This window comes from Fragaria vesca, linkage group LG4, assembly GCF_000184155.1.
Source record: "Fragaria vesca subsp. vesca linkage group LG4, FraVesHawaii_1.0, whole genome shotgun sequence".
Lineage (NCBI taxonomy): Eukaryota > Viridiplantae > Streptophyta > Magnoliopsida > Rosales > Rosaceae > Fragaria > Fragaria vesca.
The window spans coordinates 16,489,896-16,506,186 of NC_020494.1; the positions used below are offsets into that span (position 1 = coordinate 16,489,896).

Consider the following 16,291-nt stretch of genomic DNA (forward strand, 5'->3'; position numbering starts at 1 on the left):
GTATAAACATGAACCGGACAAAATTCAGTCCGTCCATTTGTTTTTCGAGTTTGAGAGCCTTAACGATTACCAAATTGGCTGAAATTTTGCAGAGATGATCAACATAATATTATCTAGATACTAGACGGTGGAGATGAGGAAATTCGATCGAAAAATGGTGAAAAAATGAAAATCCGCACCAAACCATTGGTGCGGACGTCCGCAGCTGAGAAAAATCCTATATATATACACACAGAAAGGATGTAGAGCGGACGTCCGCACTCGGCTTAAAGTGCGGACGTTCGGCTTAAAGTGCGGACGTCCGTCCGTTCTCCATCCTCCGGCGCCGGCGACGGCGCGCCTCCACCCCAGAAGACTTCAGCAGTGTCCCCGACCACTTCCCCTCCCCGGCGAGTCCGTTTTTTTCCAGTTTCCGGTGAGATCGACTTTGTTTGAAGTTTTGGGTGATCTCGCCGGATTATTGGCAGAAACAATTCATATATGTATGCTATATTTGACTAGCCGCTAACTTAAGTAATTAGTTCAAATGAAAGCAGTGGACAAGAAACTGGGAATTAGATCAAGTATACGTACATGTGAAATCTTACGAGCTCGCTCAATAGTAACCTGGTTCATGTTTAAAGAAAAAAAAAAAAACAAAGTTTAAGATAATACCACATGCCGATCAAGTACGTACATGTGAAATTTGAAACTCAAATTAATCTAACTGTATATAGATGGCTAATGTAATAGTTTTTAATTACAAAACTAATCTTAGAACAAAATGTTTATGTTTACATTCAAGTACAATGAATCTGCTTATTCTACATATTCGTAGTTACTAGGGCACTAATTAAGGTTTCATTATTAACGGCTACTTTAAGATCTTGTAGAGGATTAATAAGGTCAGAACATGCAGAGATGGCCAATGTAATGGAGTAGTTTTTAATTACGAAACTAATCTCAGAACAAATTGTAATAATTTACATTCAAGTACACCGAAGATTTTATGGCCGCCATCATAATTCATAATACTGATCGAAGAATGCGACGGCACTGGTATGGTCTTCTGGGACTTTGTGTTTTCTGTATTTATGGTGGTGCTCCCAGGACTTTATTATGGTGCTGTTTTGGAGTGTGGTGGGGGATTCCCAACTACAATGATTGTGAAAGGCAAAAACAACTAGTAGTCTTGATTTGATTTGGGCCTACAGACTTTTGGGTTTGGCCCTGGCTTTTGGACTCATGGTTGCCCAGGAATCTACTAACATGGGATGTGGCTGCTGTATTTCTTCTGGTTTCCTAATTAGGTTGTTGTTTAGCTTTGTTGCCTTTTGTCTTTGTATAATATCCTACATTTTCCTACCATTTCTGGTTCCCTTTGCTCGTTACAAAACACTTTAGTCGAGTGATAACGTTTTACACCTGCATCTATTACAGGGTATTTCAATATTCAGGAGGCGGAGTTGACTCGAGCATATGTTAATTCTTCACCCCGGTTCAATGCCGCTTCCCAGTTATGCCTAACGTTGTCTTGCCAACTTTATTGGCACTTAGTAGGGTAAGAATCTGCTAAGTATGACCATTGTTACTGCCTCATAGTTTACTGGAGATTTACTAGCTCAAGAAGTTATGATCAGACGTTTTGGTCTAGCTTTTGTTACAAGTGTGCTATTTGTGACTTCTGTTTTGTATTATCATCACTTGTGGCACTTCAGTATGAAATATGAATGCAATGAAAAGGCAGCAGCATTGTAATGTTGGCAAATGACAGCTCTAGTACTTACCAAAATTCACAACTTCAAGTCTTCAATATGAAATGTTGCGGGTTGCCATCTCCATTCATATTCTCACTAAACCAATTGAAACAGGCAGATGCAGATCAGGAGCCTATAAGCTAGTCTGGGCATCTCCATTCATTTTCTCACTAAACCAATTGAACAGGCAGATGCAGAATCACTAAACCATATCCTTTGAAGTTTGAACCAGAATCACTAAGATCACAATACAATAAACCCTCACATGTGTACATGATAAAACTTCACAACCGTGTCCCAATTATTCACAAGTTCAATTAAAATTAAGACTGAGAAGCCAGTATGAACAACACAAACACAGAAGCAGAATCAGTACCATAAAATTCTCCAGACTACAAAAGAGATCACAAGGTCCACAAAATCTGCAATCATATTGAAACACAACCCTTACAACTCATGCAGAAGCAAGCATGTAAAACATAGTATCACAGTTCTCTACTGCCCTGAATTGGAATCAGGAAAAGGACTAAACCCACTCTGCACCATCTTCTCCAAAGGCCAAAACAGTGGTTTGGGGAGGTCGTCCCACTCGTACCAACCCCAGCCCTCACACTTGTCCGGCTCAACAGTCTGGGGAACTTGATCGGGATCTTTCATACCCGCGCGCATGAAGATGGTCACGTAATGCGCCGGTTTGGGTTCGTCCAAGAACAAGTTGTTCGTCACCGTCACAAACTCGAGCTTGTCTACTTCCACACCAGTCTCTTCCTTCAGTTCTCTCGCCGCACACTCCTCAAAGCTCTCGCCTGTTCAAAAACAAATCCCACATCGGATAACACAGAGAAAGATTGCAATAAAGGGTAAAGCAATAACGCGAATAAGACCATTACCGAACTCTAGATGGCCACCGGGGAGAGCGAAAGTGGAGGCGCCGATGGAGGAACGACGTCGTCCTAGGAGCACGGTTTTGTCTTTGAGAAGAAACACCACCACACCTACTCTGGGGACCGGAGAAGACTCTGCCATTTTTGTCGGAGCGGGACGGTCGTACCCCTGACGGCGGCGGCGGCGTCGGATTTATAGGAAAGGGGTGTCGTCCCAAGAGGACTGAATAGGAGGACTCGGACTATTGTGGTCAGGTCAAAATCTTTTTCCGTTGTCTTTATTCTAGGTACTCTACTTTACCCGCCAACGCCTCAGGGTTTTCCCGCCACCTACCTAGGCGCGGGATTAAGGACTAATGAATCTTTGACCAAGTATCGTTGATCTATACATGCGTACTGCGTACATATGCAAAGGTAGGCCACATTTCTTCATCTTCATCGGAGACAAAGTTGTTTCTGATTGACGTCCCAAAATGTGACATCTTGCTTCCCCTGCTTTTGTATAAAAAGATTTTTGCTTCAATATTGGAGTTGTAGAGGATTCTCAAATCTCAATGAACCAGTTTCTCAATGACAAGTGTGAAACATGACAAATTACATTTTTGTTTGTCTCTTTGTTTTGGATTTGCCTTTGCTTTGTTCTTTGTATTGGGGATGTATTTATTTATTTTTTTTCGATAAACTATTCACATAAAGATCTAAGAGGAAATGAGATCGTTTTGCTCTTTGTATTGGGGATGTATGTTTTTTTTTCTATAAACTATTCACATAAAGATCTAAGAGGAAATGAGATCGTTTTGTTCTTTGTATTGGGATGTATTTTTTTTTTCAATAAAATATTCACATAAAGATCTAAGAGAAAATGAGATCGCATCATGAGAAATGTTGTTATAGTTTTTTGAAACTGAATTAGGTGGTTGTTAATACCTTATTTGGTGCATTGGATACTTCGGAGTAAGTTGGTTATTTGATAACTAGGGTGGTTTGAAATGTATATTGTATTGCGTAGGTTGTTTTGACTCATATTTTTGTGGGTACTATTTAGTCATCATGATTGAAATCATTCAACTCAATTTTTTAATGATTTCCGACTCTCACAAACGAGTGTACATTCTACGCATCAAGTGTTGCACTATTGATACTGAGATTTGACCTCTGTATCAATGCAATAAAAAGTTTACGTTTCAACAAAGAAAAGAAAATAATTTGAATTTTGACTCGATAATTCTACATTCTTCTACATTTTGTTAGAATAAAATGAAATCACCTGGTAAGAACAGTCGCACAACTTTCTCTCCGTCCGTTCTGAATAGCTTCCCTTAAATCCCGGGGATGAGTGCCACTTGTGAATAAACCCTTGGGCACTTCAATCGGTAGAAAACTGGACCCCACAGTAACCCCCCCAGTGCGACTATCCGTACGTACAGTGAGACTCTCCCTCCTCTCCTCTCGGTCTGCTTCCTCCATCTTCCTTTAATCTTCTTCTTCACCACCGCAAACCACCACTCCATCCATCACCATTTCCCTCTCTCTCTGCATTCACTTTCTGTCTCTAAACAACTCACAAACGCAGGCACACTAGCTTTCTCTCGATATTCGCTTAATTAATTACTTGTTTTTCTACTGTTTTCTTGTGCAAAAATGACGGACACGACGGACGATATCGCCGTGGAAATCTCGTTCCAGAGCTACGAAGACGACTGCAAAATGCTAGGTAATCTTCTTCTTGAGGTTCTCCAGCGAGAAGCCGGAGTTCAGATGAGGGACAAAGTCGACCGCAACAGAATCCTCGCTCAGGTTCATCTCCCTTCATTCTTCATCTCCCACGCTTTTGCATTCATCCAAATGCGACAACAAATTTGTGGTCATAGTAGTAAATGTTGAGTCCTAATTTGTGTAATCTTTGTTCTATTAATGATAATAACACAACGCACAACCTTGTTACAAGTTTTTTTTTTTGTAGTGTATGATAAACGTTTGAGTACCATAACTTGACTCATTTCTGAGACCTTGTTTAGTTTTTGCTGACGAAATTTTGGAAGAGAATGATATTGAACGGTGCATTTTTGTGTTCAGAGTGCCTGTCATATGAGGATGGCGGGGATAGATGACACGGCGGAGCTGCTGGAGAAGCAGCTAGTTTCGGAGATTTCGAAGATGAGCACAGAGGAGGCACTCACTCTTGCTCGTGCTTTCAGCCATTACCTCAATCTGATGGGCATTGCTGAAGTTCATCACAGGTCACTCAACCACTTGATCTCTCTTTTCTACTTTTTTTTATTTTTTATTTTTTATAACTAAATGTCTTGAAAAACCAAAAGGTTGAATTTCATATATGATTTGTTTGGATATGAAATATGAATCACCAGAGCTTGGTTGAAATTTTGAAGACATTAGCTTAGAGATGACATGAAAGAAAAATTGGTTGAAATTCTTGCAGCTTTGAGTTTTGTAGGCATTTTAGTGAATAGGGAGATTGTTGATCTGTGCAGGGTTCGTAGACAGAAGAAGGTGGCATCCCTATCAAAATCTTGTGATGATATTTTTAATCAGCTTCGGCAGGGTGGTGTTCCCCCTGGTCAGCTTTACGATACTGTTTGCAAGCAGGTTCGTTCTTTTCCTTGTATCCTTTGTCTTGATTTGTATGCCTAGACAGAAAATCGTGGGGAATATGTATCACTTATGTTGTTTAGGTGTCTGTAATAGATAAAACTCACCCAATTAAGAAAATATGATCAATGAGCTCAGGTTCTTGCTTCATTGATGTCGCCTCATTTTATTAGTATGCTGTGGAACATAAGATATGTGTGTGCATTTCTACTGTTGTTGAGTTAGTGAGCGGTCTTCTCAAATCTCAACCTTAGACTCTTCTTGCTGCAGGAGGTCGAGATTGTTCTCACTGCACATCCTACACAAATTAATCGCAGAACTTTACAATACAAACATCTTAGACTTTCTGTGAGTGGCTAGCGGCTAGCGGCTTTTACCTTTTTCTTTTTTTGATGGTGAACATTATGATTACAAGACATGTTCAATTTTTCTTTAGACTAATAACATCGAGTTACCTGCAGAATCTTTTAGATTATAGAGACCGACATGATCTTACTAGTGAAGATAGAGATATGGTGATTGAAGATCTGGTATTGCTTTTCCAACCTTAATCTCTTCTTCCAAAACCATTTTTCTGGGCGAGGAGGATTGTATCTGCATGACATTGATATATTTGTATATTCTCTAATTTTCCTTCTGATCGATTTATTTTAAACTCTTCCTTTATAGGTGCGAGAGATAACTTCTATATGGCAGACAGATGAGCTTAGGCGCCATAAACCCACACCAGTTGATGAAGCTAGGGCAGGTAAACCACTTCAACATTAGATTCAATGGTATTCACATGATTTGGCTGTTTGAAATTTTGCATATCTCTTCTCTACAAAATAAACTTGTATATGTTGATTACCACAGGTTTGAACATTGTGGAACAGTCCCTTTGGAAAGCTGTACCTCATTATTTACGTCGTGTCAGCACTGCTTTAAAGAAAGTCCGTCTTCAAATTCTTTCCTGATATTGATCTGTTTCTAGTTCTTTATGTTTTATACACTACCATCTCTTGTTTTGTACCTTTTCTCATAAATATTTACTTATTTATCAGCACACTGGAAAACCACTTCCCCTGACTTGCACACCAATCCGGTTTGGGTCTTGGATGGGAGGTGATAGAGATGGAAATCCCAATGTGACAGCAAAGGTACTTGTGGTCCTTATTGATACTTTATTCGTAAATCTTCTCCTAATGGTATTATTTACTCTATTAAATCAGAAGAGGCCTTTAATGTCAGCAAAAGACCTGAAGCATGAACTAATCACAACTTTGGCATATATTAGACCTCTATTATACATAACTTAGTTTGCCGTAATGGTGATGGTGTTGGGACTGCATGGGGAAGTATGTATGTTTTGAGGGGAATAAAGCAAGCCCTGGTACTTTAAATCACTTAGTAAACTGTACAGAGACATGAATCAGTTAGTTGTGTAAAGTTTTAGTGTCAAGAATAGGTATGTATGGTATAATTCCCAGATGTATAATTTCCAGCTGTCTGTTGTAGTCCAGATTTACTGCTTCACTGTAGGTGAGTTGAATGGAGCAGCTCAACATTTAGACCATCAGTTTAACCCTCATTTCTTCTTTGCTTTCCCTGTTCTCTTTATTCTGTTATGAGAGAGGGGATTTCAGTTGTAAGGATTCAAGTTTGCTTCTAGATTTCGTGATTAGTTGCAAACTGAAGATTATTGTTTATGTATAATTTATAATGCTGTCAGACTGTATAGCTCTTCTACATAACTACATCAACTTTTCTCTGTCTGTTGTTGCAGGTCACAAAAGATGTCTCACTTTTATCTAGGTGGATGACTATTGATCTCTATATCCGAGAAGTTGATAGCCTGAGTTTTGAATTATCCATGAATAGGTGCAGCGATGGCTTGTCAAAACTGGCACACGATATTCTAGAGCTAGGTATGGCAATTTGCAGTTCTTTTCACTTGCCATTAGTATTTGCTGCCTGGGATCCCTTTGCCGCCTAGCTGGTATCATATGGAGAGTACCAAAGCATGTATAGCTTCCATTGTTTATCTTTGTGCAATTTCCTTAACAGATTACTCCCATGTTTCTGAATTTTGTTTGTTAATCAAGCTTGTTATTGATTGAACTTAAGTTTGAGGGGCCAGAATTAGGTTGGTCTGAGACTTGGGATCTTATAGATAGAAGAACACTATAAGTCTCTAGATCACTTCTGTGTATGCAGAGTAAAAATTGTTCAAAGAGAGCTGTACTATTACTTTATTTTCTGCCAGGAGGATAGACCAGATGGTTAATTAATAACTGAGCAGAAAAATTGTAGTCATAGTGTAAGTTTATGGAACTATGGGAATTTCACCCAACTCTGCTATGCTTAAGTAGACACTGGTCATCTCTCCTGGATTTCTCAAGGTTTCAATTAATTTTTACTAGATGATGACAATACTTTTGATAAATGTACTATGTTTTTTTTTTTTTTTGTAACAGGATAAATGTACTATGTTAACATAATTAAAATTCTCTCTTCAGAATCCGAATATGACGTTCACCAGAGTTGGAATCATCATTGTTTTAATAGAAATCAGGTGAAGCAACAAGCTGCGGCACTTCCAACTCAACTTCCAGCTAGAGCTGATCAACCCTCTTGCACCGGTGAACATCTGATTATCCTCTTAAAACTGCTTATTTAATTCTATATATGTACATAGAGAAACTTTATAGAAAAATTGAGGATTTTGAAAGTTGTGTTACTTTATTATTTTCATATGCTGCCATCCTTTGTTGCATAAATGAGAAAGTTTTTTGGTCGAGTAAATGAGAACTTGCTCAAGTATGTTATAAAGAGACCTGAAATCAGTTCCAAGAAAGGCAATCAGAATCACATGAGCTCTTGAAGTTGTTTCCTCTTCAAAAATGGAGGGAATCAATTTTCATAAAGAAAATACTACTTTTTCTGTACAATAGTGAGCTAGAGCTTTCTTTCCACTTAGAATCTCTGTTAGCAATTCCTTTTTTCTCTTTGATTGTTTGTCTTTTATAGACCAGCACCTAATGTATTCTATGATCAATGTTACTCATGCTTCCTCAATCCTTTTAAACTTACCTCTTCATGCAGAATGTAATGTTGGTCAATCTCACTACCCCAGAAGTGAATTTCCAAGAACTGCACGGCCTGGGCCACTCAAGCAGCTGGTAAGTACTTTTTTAGGATGCTGAGATTTGCTTCTACCACTGTGGTTTAACATATAAGTTTCGCAAAATCTAGCAGCAACTCAATATGTTGTCATCTTTATACTATCTCATTTGCTAGGATGTTCCGGAATCTTCACCGCCAAAGTCTCCATCACAGAACTCCCTATCTTCAATGCCTAAGTCTCCATCACAGAACTCTCTTCGTAATGCTAGTCTTGTAGCCAAAAGGAGAATGTTTGCTGAGTCCCAGGTTGGAAGGTCCAGTTTTCAAAAGCTTTTGGAGCCAACGCCCACTCAGAGATCTGGAATTGGTCCTTATAGAATTGTTCTTGGTAATATAAAAGATAAGGTATGTTATCTGCTTTGAATATGTCAAGTATTTTGTTACCTGATACGCTAAGCTTGATTGATTAATATCTCTGGTTTGGGATACCAGTCGTGCCACCCTTTTTCTGCTGGAACAGCTTGTCCATTCTGACAATGTTTGGTTTTAGAAGATTGATCGAAAGGGAATGGTTACAGCCTTTACTGGGTCATTTGTTTTTCTTAGTTACTTATGCATGTGTATGTGCTGCGGGTACAGCTTATGAAGACACAAAGACGATTGGAGCTTCTTCTGGAGGATCTTCCTTGCGATTCTGATCCATTGGATTATTATCACACATCAGATCAACTTTTAGAACCACTGATCAAATGCCATGAATCTTTGGTACTCTCTCTCTCTCTCTCTCTCTTTGCATAGACACTATTTGTGCCACATCTGCATGCATATAGACTTCTTGTGTAATGTTTGAATGACAACTTAACAACCATCTATTTTTTGCAGCAAGAATGTGGATCTGGGGTCCTTGCTGATGGTCGGCTTACTGATTTGATCCGAAGAGTTGCTACCTTTGGGATGGTATTAATGAAGCTCGACTTGCGTCAGGTGTTTTTTTATTTTTTATTTATTTATTTATTTTTATTGTAGGAGAAGTTGCTTGCTCTTGAAACACATTTTAACTTAAGATTACCAAATATTTGGGACAGGAATCTGGTAGACATGCTGAAACACTTGATGCAGTTACCAAATATTTGGATATGGGCACATACAGTGAGTGGGATGAAGAAAAGAAACTGGAATTTCTAACAAGAGAGCTCAAAGGAAAAAGACCGCTAGTCCCACCTAACATGGAGGTAAAGTAGTAGTGTTAGGATTACTATGTTCCAAAGTTCAGAATTAGTTACTTCTACCCAATTTTTTGAAAGAAAAATATGACAAGAATTCTTTGCTACATGTGTAATGTGTCTCTACATTACTACTAATATATGAAATTATTGGTAGTCATTATTTGCGTACAGAATAAACTTTTAATAAGCACAAGTTGATCTAGCGTGATGGTGGACTCGTTTACTATTCCCAAAAGTTTAAGCAGTTAGGATTAAGGCCAACACTTTGTTTTATACTCTCAATCTCATTTCATAGCAAGTGTTCAACTTAAATGATAGTTTTGCAATTGCGACATTTCCAACTTATGATCTTCTTTTCTGATACAAAGATAAAGTGTTGGCTTTACCACTATTGAGTATTGGCTGAAATCTTCAACAATGAAGGTGTGGTCAAACAACTTTTTCTACCGTGAAAAGTAAGAAAACTCATAGAGAAGTGAAGATTTGAAAATAAAATCATAAAGTAATTGGTGTAAAACTTTGGAAATATAGTTCTGCCGAACCCAAATCTATATTTCATGGATAACTGGGTAAATTTGCAATTTACTCCTAAAATGGATATTAGGTCAGTTGTAAGGTGTTACTTTGAGGAATCAAATTAGGGGCTTTCAAATTGAAAGATGTTGTCTCTGAAAGGGGGCAACAAAAAGAAAAAGGAAAAGAAACTACAGAAATGAGAGAAGTACTAATCTGGTATTAAAACTGCAACCTTCCTCTTATTACCCCTGACTTCATGTGTGAGGCTCATGCATCTTCCCATGACATTTCAGGTTGCTTCTGATGTTAGAGAAGTACTGGATACCTTCCGCGTCGCTGCTGAGCTAGGGAGTGATTCACTTGGAGCATATGTGATTTCTATGGCTTCTAATGTATGGCATACCACTTTCATTATTGATTTCCAGCTTTGCATTTATAAGGCTAAGGAACTTGATTTTCCAATTTCCAATTGCGAAGTTTCTATACATGAATTGTTTGTCAAGATTGATAAGATGCAACCATGTACATTGTAATTGGCAGGCAAGTGATGTCCTTGCTGTGGAGCTTTTGCAAAAAGATGCACGACTTGCTGTAAGCGGAGAGATAGGAAAACCATGTCCTGGTGGAACGTAAGTATAACCTCTATGTTGAAATTGCTAGACTTAATGGTTCTTCTTTAGTTAAATTGATACTCTTTGTTTATTTATGTTTTACATGGCATCTGATATTTGCACTTCATTAATTCATTGGATTACTTCTCTGGCTTTACAGAAAATGATGTAATATACTATCATTTTGTTAATTTGTGTGCACATCAAACTAGGCTGTAGTTCTTAGGCAACTTTCTGATCCATCTTGATTCCCCATTGCCTAGAGAAGAGATAGGATTGGTATTTGGAGGTGGTTTCTTCTCCAGTTAGATTTCTGTTACTTGCTATGGAATCACCTCATACTTCTGCAGTTATGCATGTAGTCCATTGTTATTTACCATCTTTGACTTTTATTGGTAAAATGTTAAAGGAGGAGGGAGAAGTTTGAAACTTCATTTTCTTAATTCCAGGAAATAATTTGAAGCCTATAAATTGTTCATTCTGATATTAAGATTGCGATTACACTAAATACAGACCGAGTTTTCATACATCTTGGAACAGGCTGCGTGTGGTTCCTTTGTTTGAAACTGTTAAGGACTTGAGAGAAGCTGGCTCAGTGATCAGGAAATTATTGTCCATTGATTGGTACCGGGATCACATCATCAAGAACCATAATGGGCATCAAGAGGTAGCTATAGAAGCACCTTTTGAATTCTGATGAATATTATGGAGCTTACAAAGTTATATTGAACAGGTGATGGTTGGATACTCTGATTCTGGGAAAGATGCAGGGCGTTTTACTGCTGCATGGGAACTTTACAAAGCTCAAGAGGATGTTGTAGCTGCATGTAATGAGTATGATATCAAAGTCACCCTGTTTCATGGGAGAGGGGGAAGTATTGGTCGTGGAGGGGGCCCTACATATCTTGCCATTCAATCCCAGCCGCCTGGCTCTGTGATGGTACCCTTTTTGTTTTGCACTCACCAATATGCTCCAACGTAATTTGATTGTCTGGTTTTGAAATGTTTGAAAACGAGCAGAATTCACCAATTTGCAAGTTAACAGCCCTCACCATTTTACTTATGTCTTGTACTAGGACATTCTTGATATGCTAGTGTAATTAAACCATGTATGTCTTGGTTGAATTCTGTAATTTTCATTCTTTCTGTAGTTTCTAAATTTGTTTGGCCTGATCTTTCATGGTTAAACAAAAAAGCTAAGTTTTCTGCTCAACAACCTAAATGTATAGCGCCTATACATTTTTTCAGGGTACTCTACGAGCTACTGAGCAAGGAGAGATGATCCAGGCAAAATTTGGGCTGTCTCAGATTGCTGTCAGACAGCTAGAGATATACACAACAGCTGTGTTGCTTGCAACATTGCGTCCTCCACAACCTCCTCGAGAACAAAAGTGGCGTAACCTCATGGAGGAGATCTCAAAAATCAGTTGTCAGAATTACAGGAGTGTAGTCTACGAAAATCCAGAATTCCTTCCCTACTTCCAGGAGGCTACACCCCAGGCTGAGCTTGGTTTCCTCAATATAGGAAGCCGCCCCACAAGACGAAAGGCTTCTACAGGAATTGGACATCTTAGGGCAATTCCATGGGTGTTTGCATGGACTCAAACCAGATTTGTTCTTCCAGCATGGCTTGGAGTTGGGGCAGGTTTAAGGGGGGTTTGTGAGAAGGGACACACTGAAGACTTGAAAGCTATGTACAAAGAATGGCCTTTCTTCCAGTCCACCATTGACCTCATTGAGATGGTTTTAGGGAAGGCAGACACTTTTATATCCAAACACTATGATGAAGTCCTCGTCTCGGAAAGCAGGCGCCATCTTGGTGATGAACTGAGAATGGAGCTCCTAGGGACAGAGAAAGTGGTGTTGGTGATTAGTGGACATGAGAAACCAACTGGTGGTAATAATCGCATCTTGAGGAGGCTGATCGAGAGTAGGCTGCCCTATCTCAATCCCATGAACTTGTTGCAGGTTGAGGCACTGAAGAGACTGAGAAGTGATGATGATAATAAAGAACTCAGAGATATCTTGCTAATCACAATCAACGGGATCGCTGCAGGGATGAGGAATACAGGCTAAGTTCTTGTTTACCGGAGTTTCCAACTTCCACGTACATTTAATTTTCGTATATATTGTCTTGTTTATCTCGAGAGTTTCTGTTATTTTGAGGCAAAGTTGATGAGGGAATGAATGAATGTTCTACAATTCAGTTCCCATATATGAACATATAACATACTACAGTGATAAATGTTGGAATGGTTTTAAAATTTTCACTCGGTTGCTTAACTAATTATGTCTGCACAATGCTGCATGATGTGCTTTACATTCCCATAAGGTCAAAGGCTGCTTTGGCCATGTAATGGAGCTAATCCTAGCTTTGAAGAGGTAATCAATGTATTCATCCGAAACAGCAGAACTGCCGTCTTGAGTTGCTATTGACCCCTCTTCACTTTCTTTGGCAACCGAGATCTAATAAGGTTAACATTTCCCAGAACCCTGTCGGGCTAAATGGACACCAAGAAAACACACCAGTACTCACAAAATCACACTGTAGCAGAAAAAACTAAGCACTCAACTATAATCAAATAAGTACCAAGCAGATGGAACTACTCAACTTTCACTATCAAAGAGAAGGATGGTTTTACAGTTCTCTCGAACTATACTAAACAACAGAGAAGCACACAGCTTTTCACACTTCTCTATTTTCTCTCAAACAAAACTGCTGCAGTTTTTCAGTTTTGTTTAACTACACATAGGGCAGTTATCACCCAATTCAAATCACCAAACAACCTCTACATATGGTTATTACATCTCTATCCATTTAAAGACAGCAAAGAACTACTTTGACTCATACAAGGTACGTGGATCGAATACGCAAATTGGGAGATAAAGCAAAAGTCTTTCGACCGCGCTCGTTGCGTGTTCGAATGCGCCGTCGCACGCCACCTGGCCTGGATGGATGTGTGGCTCCGTTACGTTGAGATGGAGGAGAAGATACTCAGTAACGCCACTTACACGTCTCTCATCAGTCTCATGAATGGTTTGCTTTCTTTCTTGTCCAAAACTTCAAAGTCGAGGAAACTGTTATCTTTGATTCAATTACCTCTGTTTGATCTTGTTTGTGTTTTGATTCCTTTTTTCTTTTGTTGTTTCTTGTTAGTGTCTAGATTTCATGTCCCCCTCTTAGGTGTTCTCTTTGTAATTCAATAATTTTTGTTGGACTCAGTGTATTAGCTTGTTCGCATTTATATGAAAAGCTGAATGTAATGTATATAATAGATATTAGTTGCTTGAGTTACAATCTAGCTAGTGGGATGTAAGATTTAGTTGTACTTTCCACTAAATGTAGAACCCGATTTCCAAAATCTACAAGATCCTCTGTGCTCTCCTCTCCTCCTTTACTCTTTGACCATCTTTTAAGTGCAGAAGATGCGAAATGTTGTGTAAAGAAGATACCGTGCAGTTCTAATTAGGTGAAGTGGTCGATGGAGGTGATCCCCCAGTACGTATTAGTTGAAAGCTTCATGCTTCAGTTCATAGTGGTTTACAGCACCCAATTATTAATCTCATGAATATCTAGATATAGAACTCCCTAGATATATACATCGATCATCTCATGCAAAGCTAGCTATATGTCTAGCCCTAGTAGTAGTGCAGCACTGCACCATCGTCCACCACCAGCTAGCTCTCCTGCCTCTCCACTCTCCAGTCTTGGATTATGCCTGATCTGGGTGGGAGCCAGTCATTTCATTTCACTTCATTTGCTTTTCTTTCTCGGATTCTTACTTTCATTATATAGATATCGATCATGCAAGACTTGTTTTTGATCGATCGAGTTGCTGAAAAGGAATGACTGAAGTAATTCTGTGTAATATAATTGATGCGGTGCTAGCCGGCCTAACTCAGAACATAACTAGCAAGGTTCTATTTGCTTGAAATGCTACCGATCGACATGAACGGAATATCAGATCGAGTTTTCATCTGTATCAGGCATCGTTGAAAATATATGATAGACTTTGAGGAATCTGTTCTTTTTAGCTAGCTAGGAGAATAGTTTCTATTTGGAAAGCTAGCTATTAAGATCCAGTCATTTCCACGGAAGAACATAATCAGTAAAGTTGATCGAGTCATGAGAATGTTGTGTCAATTATTAAGCTCCTTAGAGTTGGGTTAATCACACAGTACTAGCAAAAACTAGCTAAGCTAAGAAAGGTAAGTAGGTGCTAAAATTATCGGGTCCAAAAGTTTGACGGGACAGCTCTAGGTCCATATTACTCATATCGATTTTCATCATTTTGTGAAAATAATTACAGACCGTGATATCATGATTTGAGTGATGGATTAATTAAAATTTTGAAATCCTAACCGGTGAAGTAAATTTACGCCCTTAAGATCGATATTATATTTCATTCTTCATGATATCAAATATATATTTGATTCAAGGTGGTGAAAAAACAACATTTTAGTTGATTAAGGGTGTTTTGTGAAATTTTTTTATTTGATAATTAGATATCTTTTGAAGCGCGATGTATGAGTGATCGAGAATCATTCATATATGTAACTTGCAATCAGCGTAAATTTCCTTGCCCTAAATAGTACTAATTAAACAATGGAAATCCAATGACCAATGTACTAGTCGATATTTGAAGTGAAATTAAACCATTTTCAAAAGTGCAATAGTTTCAAAAGCACATAGAGAAAAATGCAACCAAGATCGAGCACAAATAATGTACCCTATACATCTATGCTCGTAATGGCTATGTAACTAACCCCATCGCCGTAATACATGCCATCAAATTCGTTAATTCTCTTCGTACATAGTTGCAATTGTGCTCCCGTGTTTAGAAACCACTATTAACAATGATGATATGCATTGACCCTAGCTCATTTGGACAGTGCAGTAGTAATGAATCCCTTTTCCACTACTAGCACCACATTGCCAATTTGATCGATCATGGAGACGTACGACATATATATTATATCTCCAAAAGCTAAGACTGGATATTACTTGATTGAAGTCAAAATAAAATGTTCTGTCTGCTGGCCGGTTATCAGTGAATGCTAAATGCCAACGACCGGTTCAACAATCTCCTAGTGCGATCTTGAGCTAGAGGGCCATATAATGCTTCCCAAACGCAAGTTGATGTAATAGGAAAGACAATGATATATGCAGAAGAAGAAGAAGAAGAAGAAGAAGAAGAAGAAGAAGAAGACAGTGATCGATATTTGCAGCTATGCATGTATTGGTTTATTGTCATGGTTTCAAATTTATTTATGTAACGAAATGAAATGAAACATATTACGTACGTTACGAAATGAAATGAAACATAAACATAGCACGCGTGCTGAATCAACTGTTACGAGGATTTGCTTTGATCGACAACGAAATTTGATATTCGCTAATTTGAAATTTCCATAGAGCTCCAACATATATTGATACTCTGCAAGTGACTGCCATGCATGTCAACCTTGAATATCACTTTCCCCCATTATATATGAGTAGTGTGCGTTTGTTTGATCTTACTTTCCAGACAGACAATGATATTTGTTTGGACGGCCGGCCACCAAATTCTAATGGATACGTCTAATTCTAGATATCGTTAGTA

General features: G+C 38.6%; 2 protein-coding genes across 2 annotated transcripts; one reads left to right on the forward strand and one right to left on the reverse strand.

The window, feature by feature from the left end:
* Positions 1-2,140: 2,140 nt before the first annotated feature.
* On the reverse strand, positions 2,141-2,873 carry LOC101310598 (nudix hydrolase 1-like). The gene is made up of 2 exons (XM_004297109.1): positions 2,627-2,873; positions 2,141-2,542 (listed from the first exon to the last, which is right to left on the reverse strand). Exons 1-2 carry the CDS (start codon positions 2,760-2,762, stop codon positions 2,232-2,234), a joined length of 447 nt encoding a protein of 148 aa, XP_004297157.1. The 5' UTR covers positions 2,763-2,873; the 3' UTR covers positions 2,141-2,231.
* A 1,388-nt stretch (positions 2,874-4,261) lies between these two features.
* Positions 4,262-13,042, forward strand: LOC101292407 (phosphoenolpyruvate carboxylase 4-like). Its single transcript, XM_004298267.1, has 20 exons — positions 4,262-4,417; positions 4,697-4,860; positions 5,113-5,227; positions 5,501-5,578; positions 5,692-5,760; positions 5,900-5,978; positions 6,086-6,162; positions 6,274-6,369; positions 6,996-7,137; positions 7,729-7,851; positions 8,315-8,391; positions 8,510-8,740; positions 8,975-9,100; positions 9,218-9,319; positions 9,421-9,567; positions 10,371-10,469; positions 10,618-10,706; positions 11,229-11,355; positions 11,422-11,628; positions 11,937-13,042. The coding sequence occupies exons 1-20, from the start codon at positions 4,262-4,264 to the stop codon at positions 12,762-12,764; spliced, it is 3,132 nt and encodes a 1,043-aa protein (XP_004298315.1). The 3' UTR covers positions 12,765-13,042.
* Positions 13,043-16,291: the final 3,249 nt, after the last annotated feature.

What these genes read in the sequence shown, in the direction of transcription:
- LOC101310598 (XM_004297109.1), bottom strand. Translation starts at nt 2,762, where the DNA reads ATGGCAGAGTCTTCTCCGGTCCCCAGAGTAGGTGTGGTGGTGTTTCTT. An exon ending in CGGTGGCCATCTAGAGTTCG is followed by an intron (nt 2,543 to 2,626) that starts GTAATGGTCTTA and finishes GTTTTTGAACAG; the next exon opens with GCGAGAGCTTTGAGGAGTGT.
- LOC101292407 (XM_004298267.1), top strand. Translation starts at nt 4,262, where the DNA reads ATGACGGACACGACGGACGATATCGCCGTGGAAATCTCGTTCCAGAGC. An exon ending in GCAACAGAATCCTCGCTCAG is followed by an intron (nt 4,418 to 4,696) that starts GTTCATCTCCCT and finishes TTTTGTGTTCAG; the next exon opens with AGTGCCTGTCATATGAGGAT. An exon ending in AGTTGATGAAGCTAGGGCAG is followed by an intron (nt 5,979 to 6,085) that starts GTAAACCACTTC and finishes TGATTACCACAG; the next exon opens with GTTTGAACATTGTGGAACAG.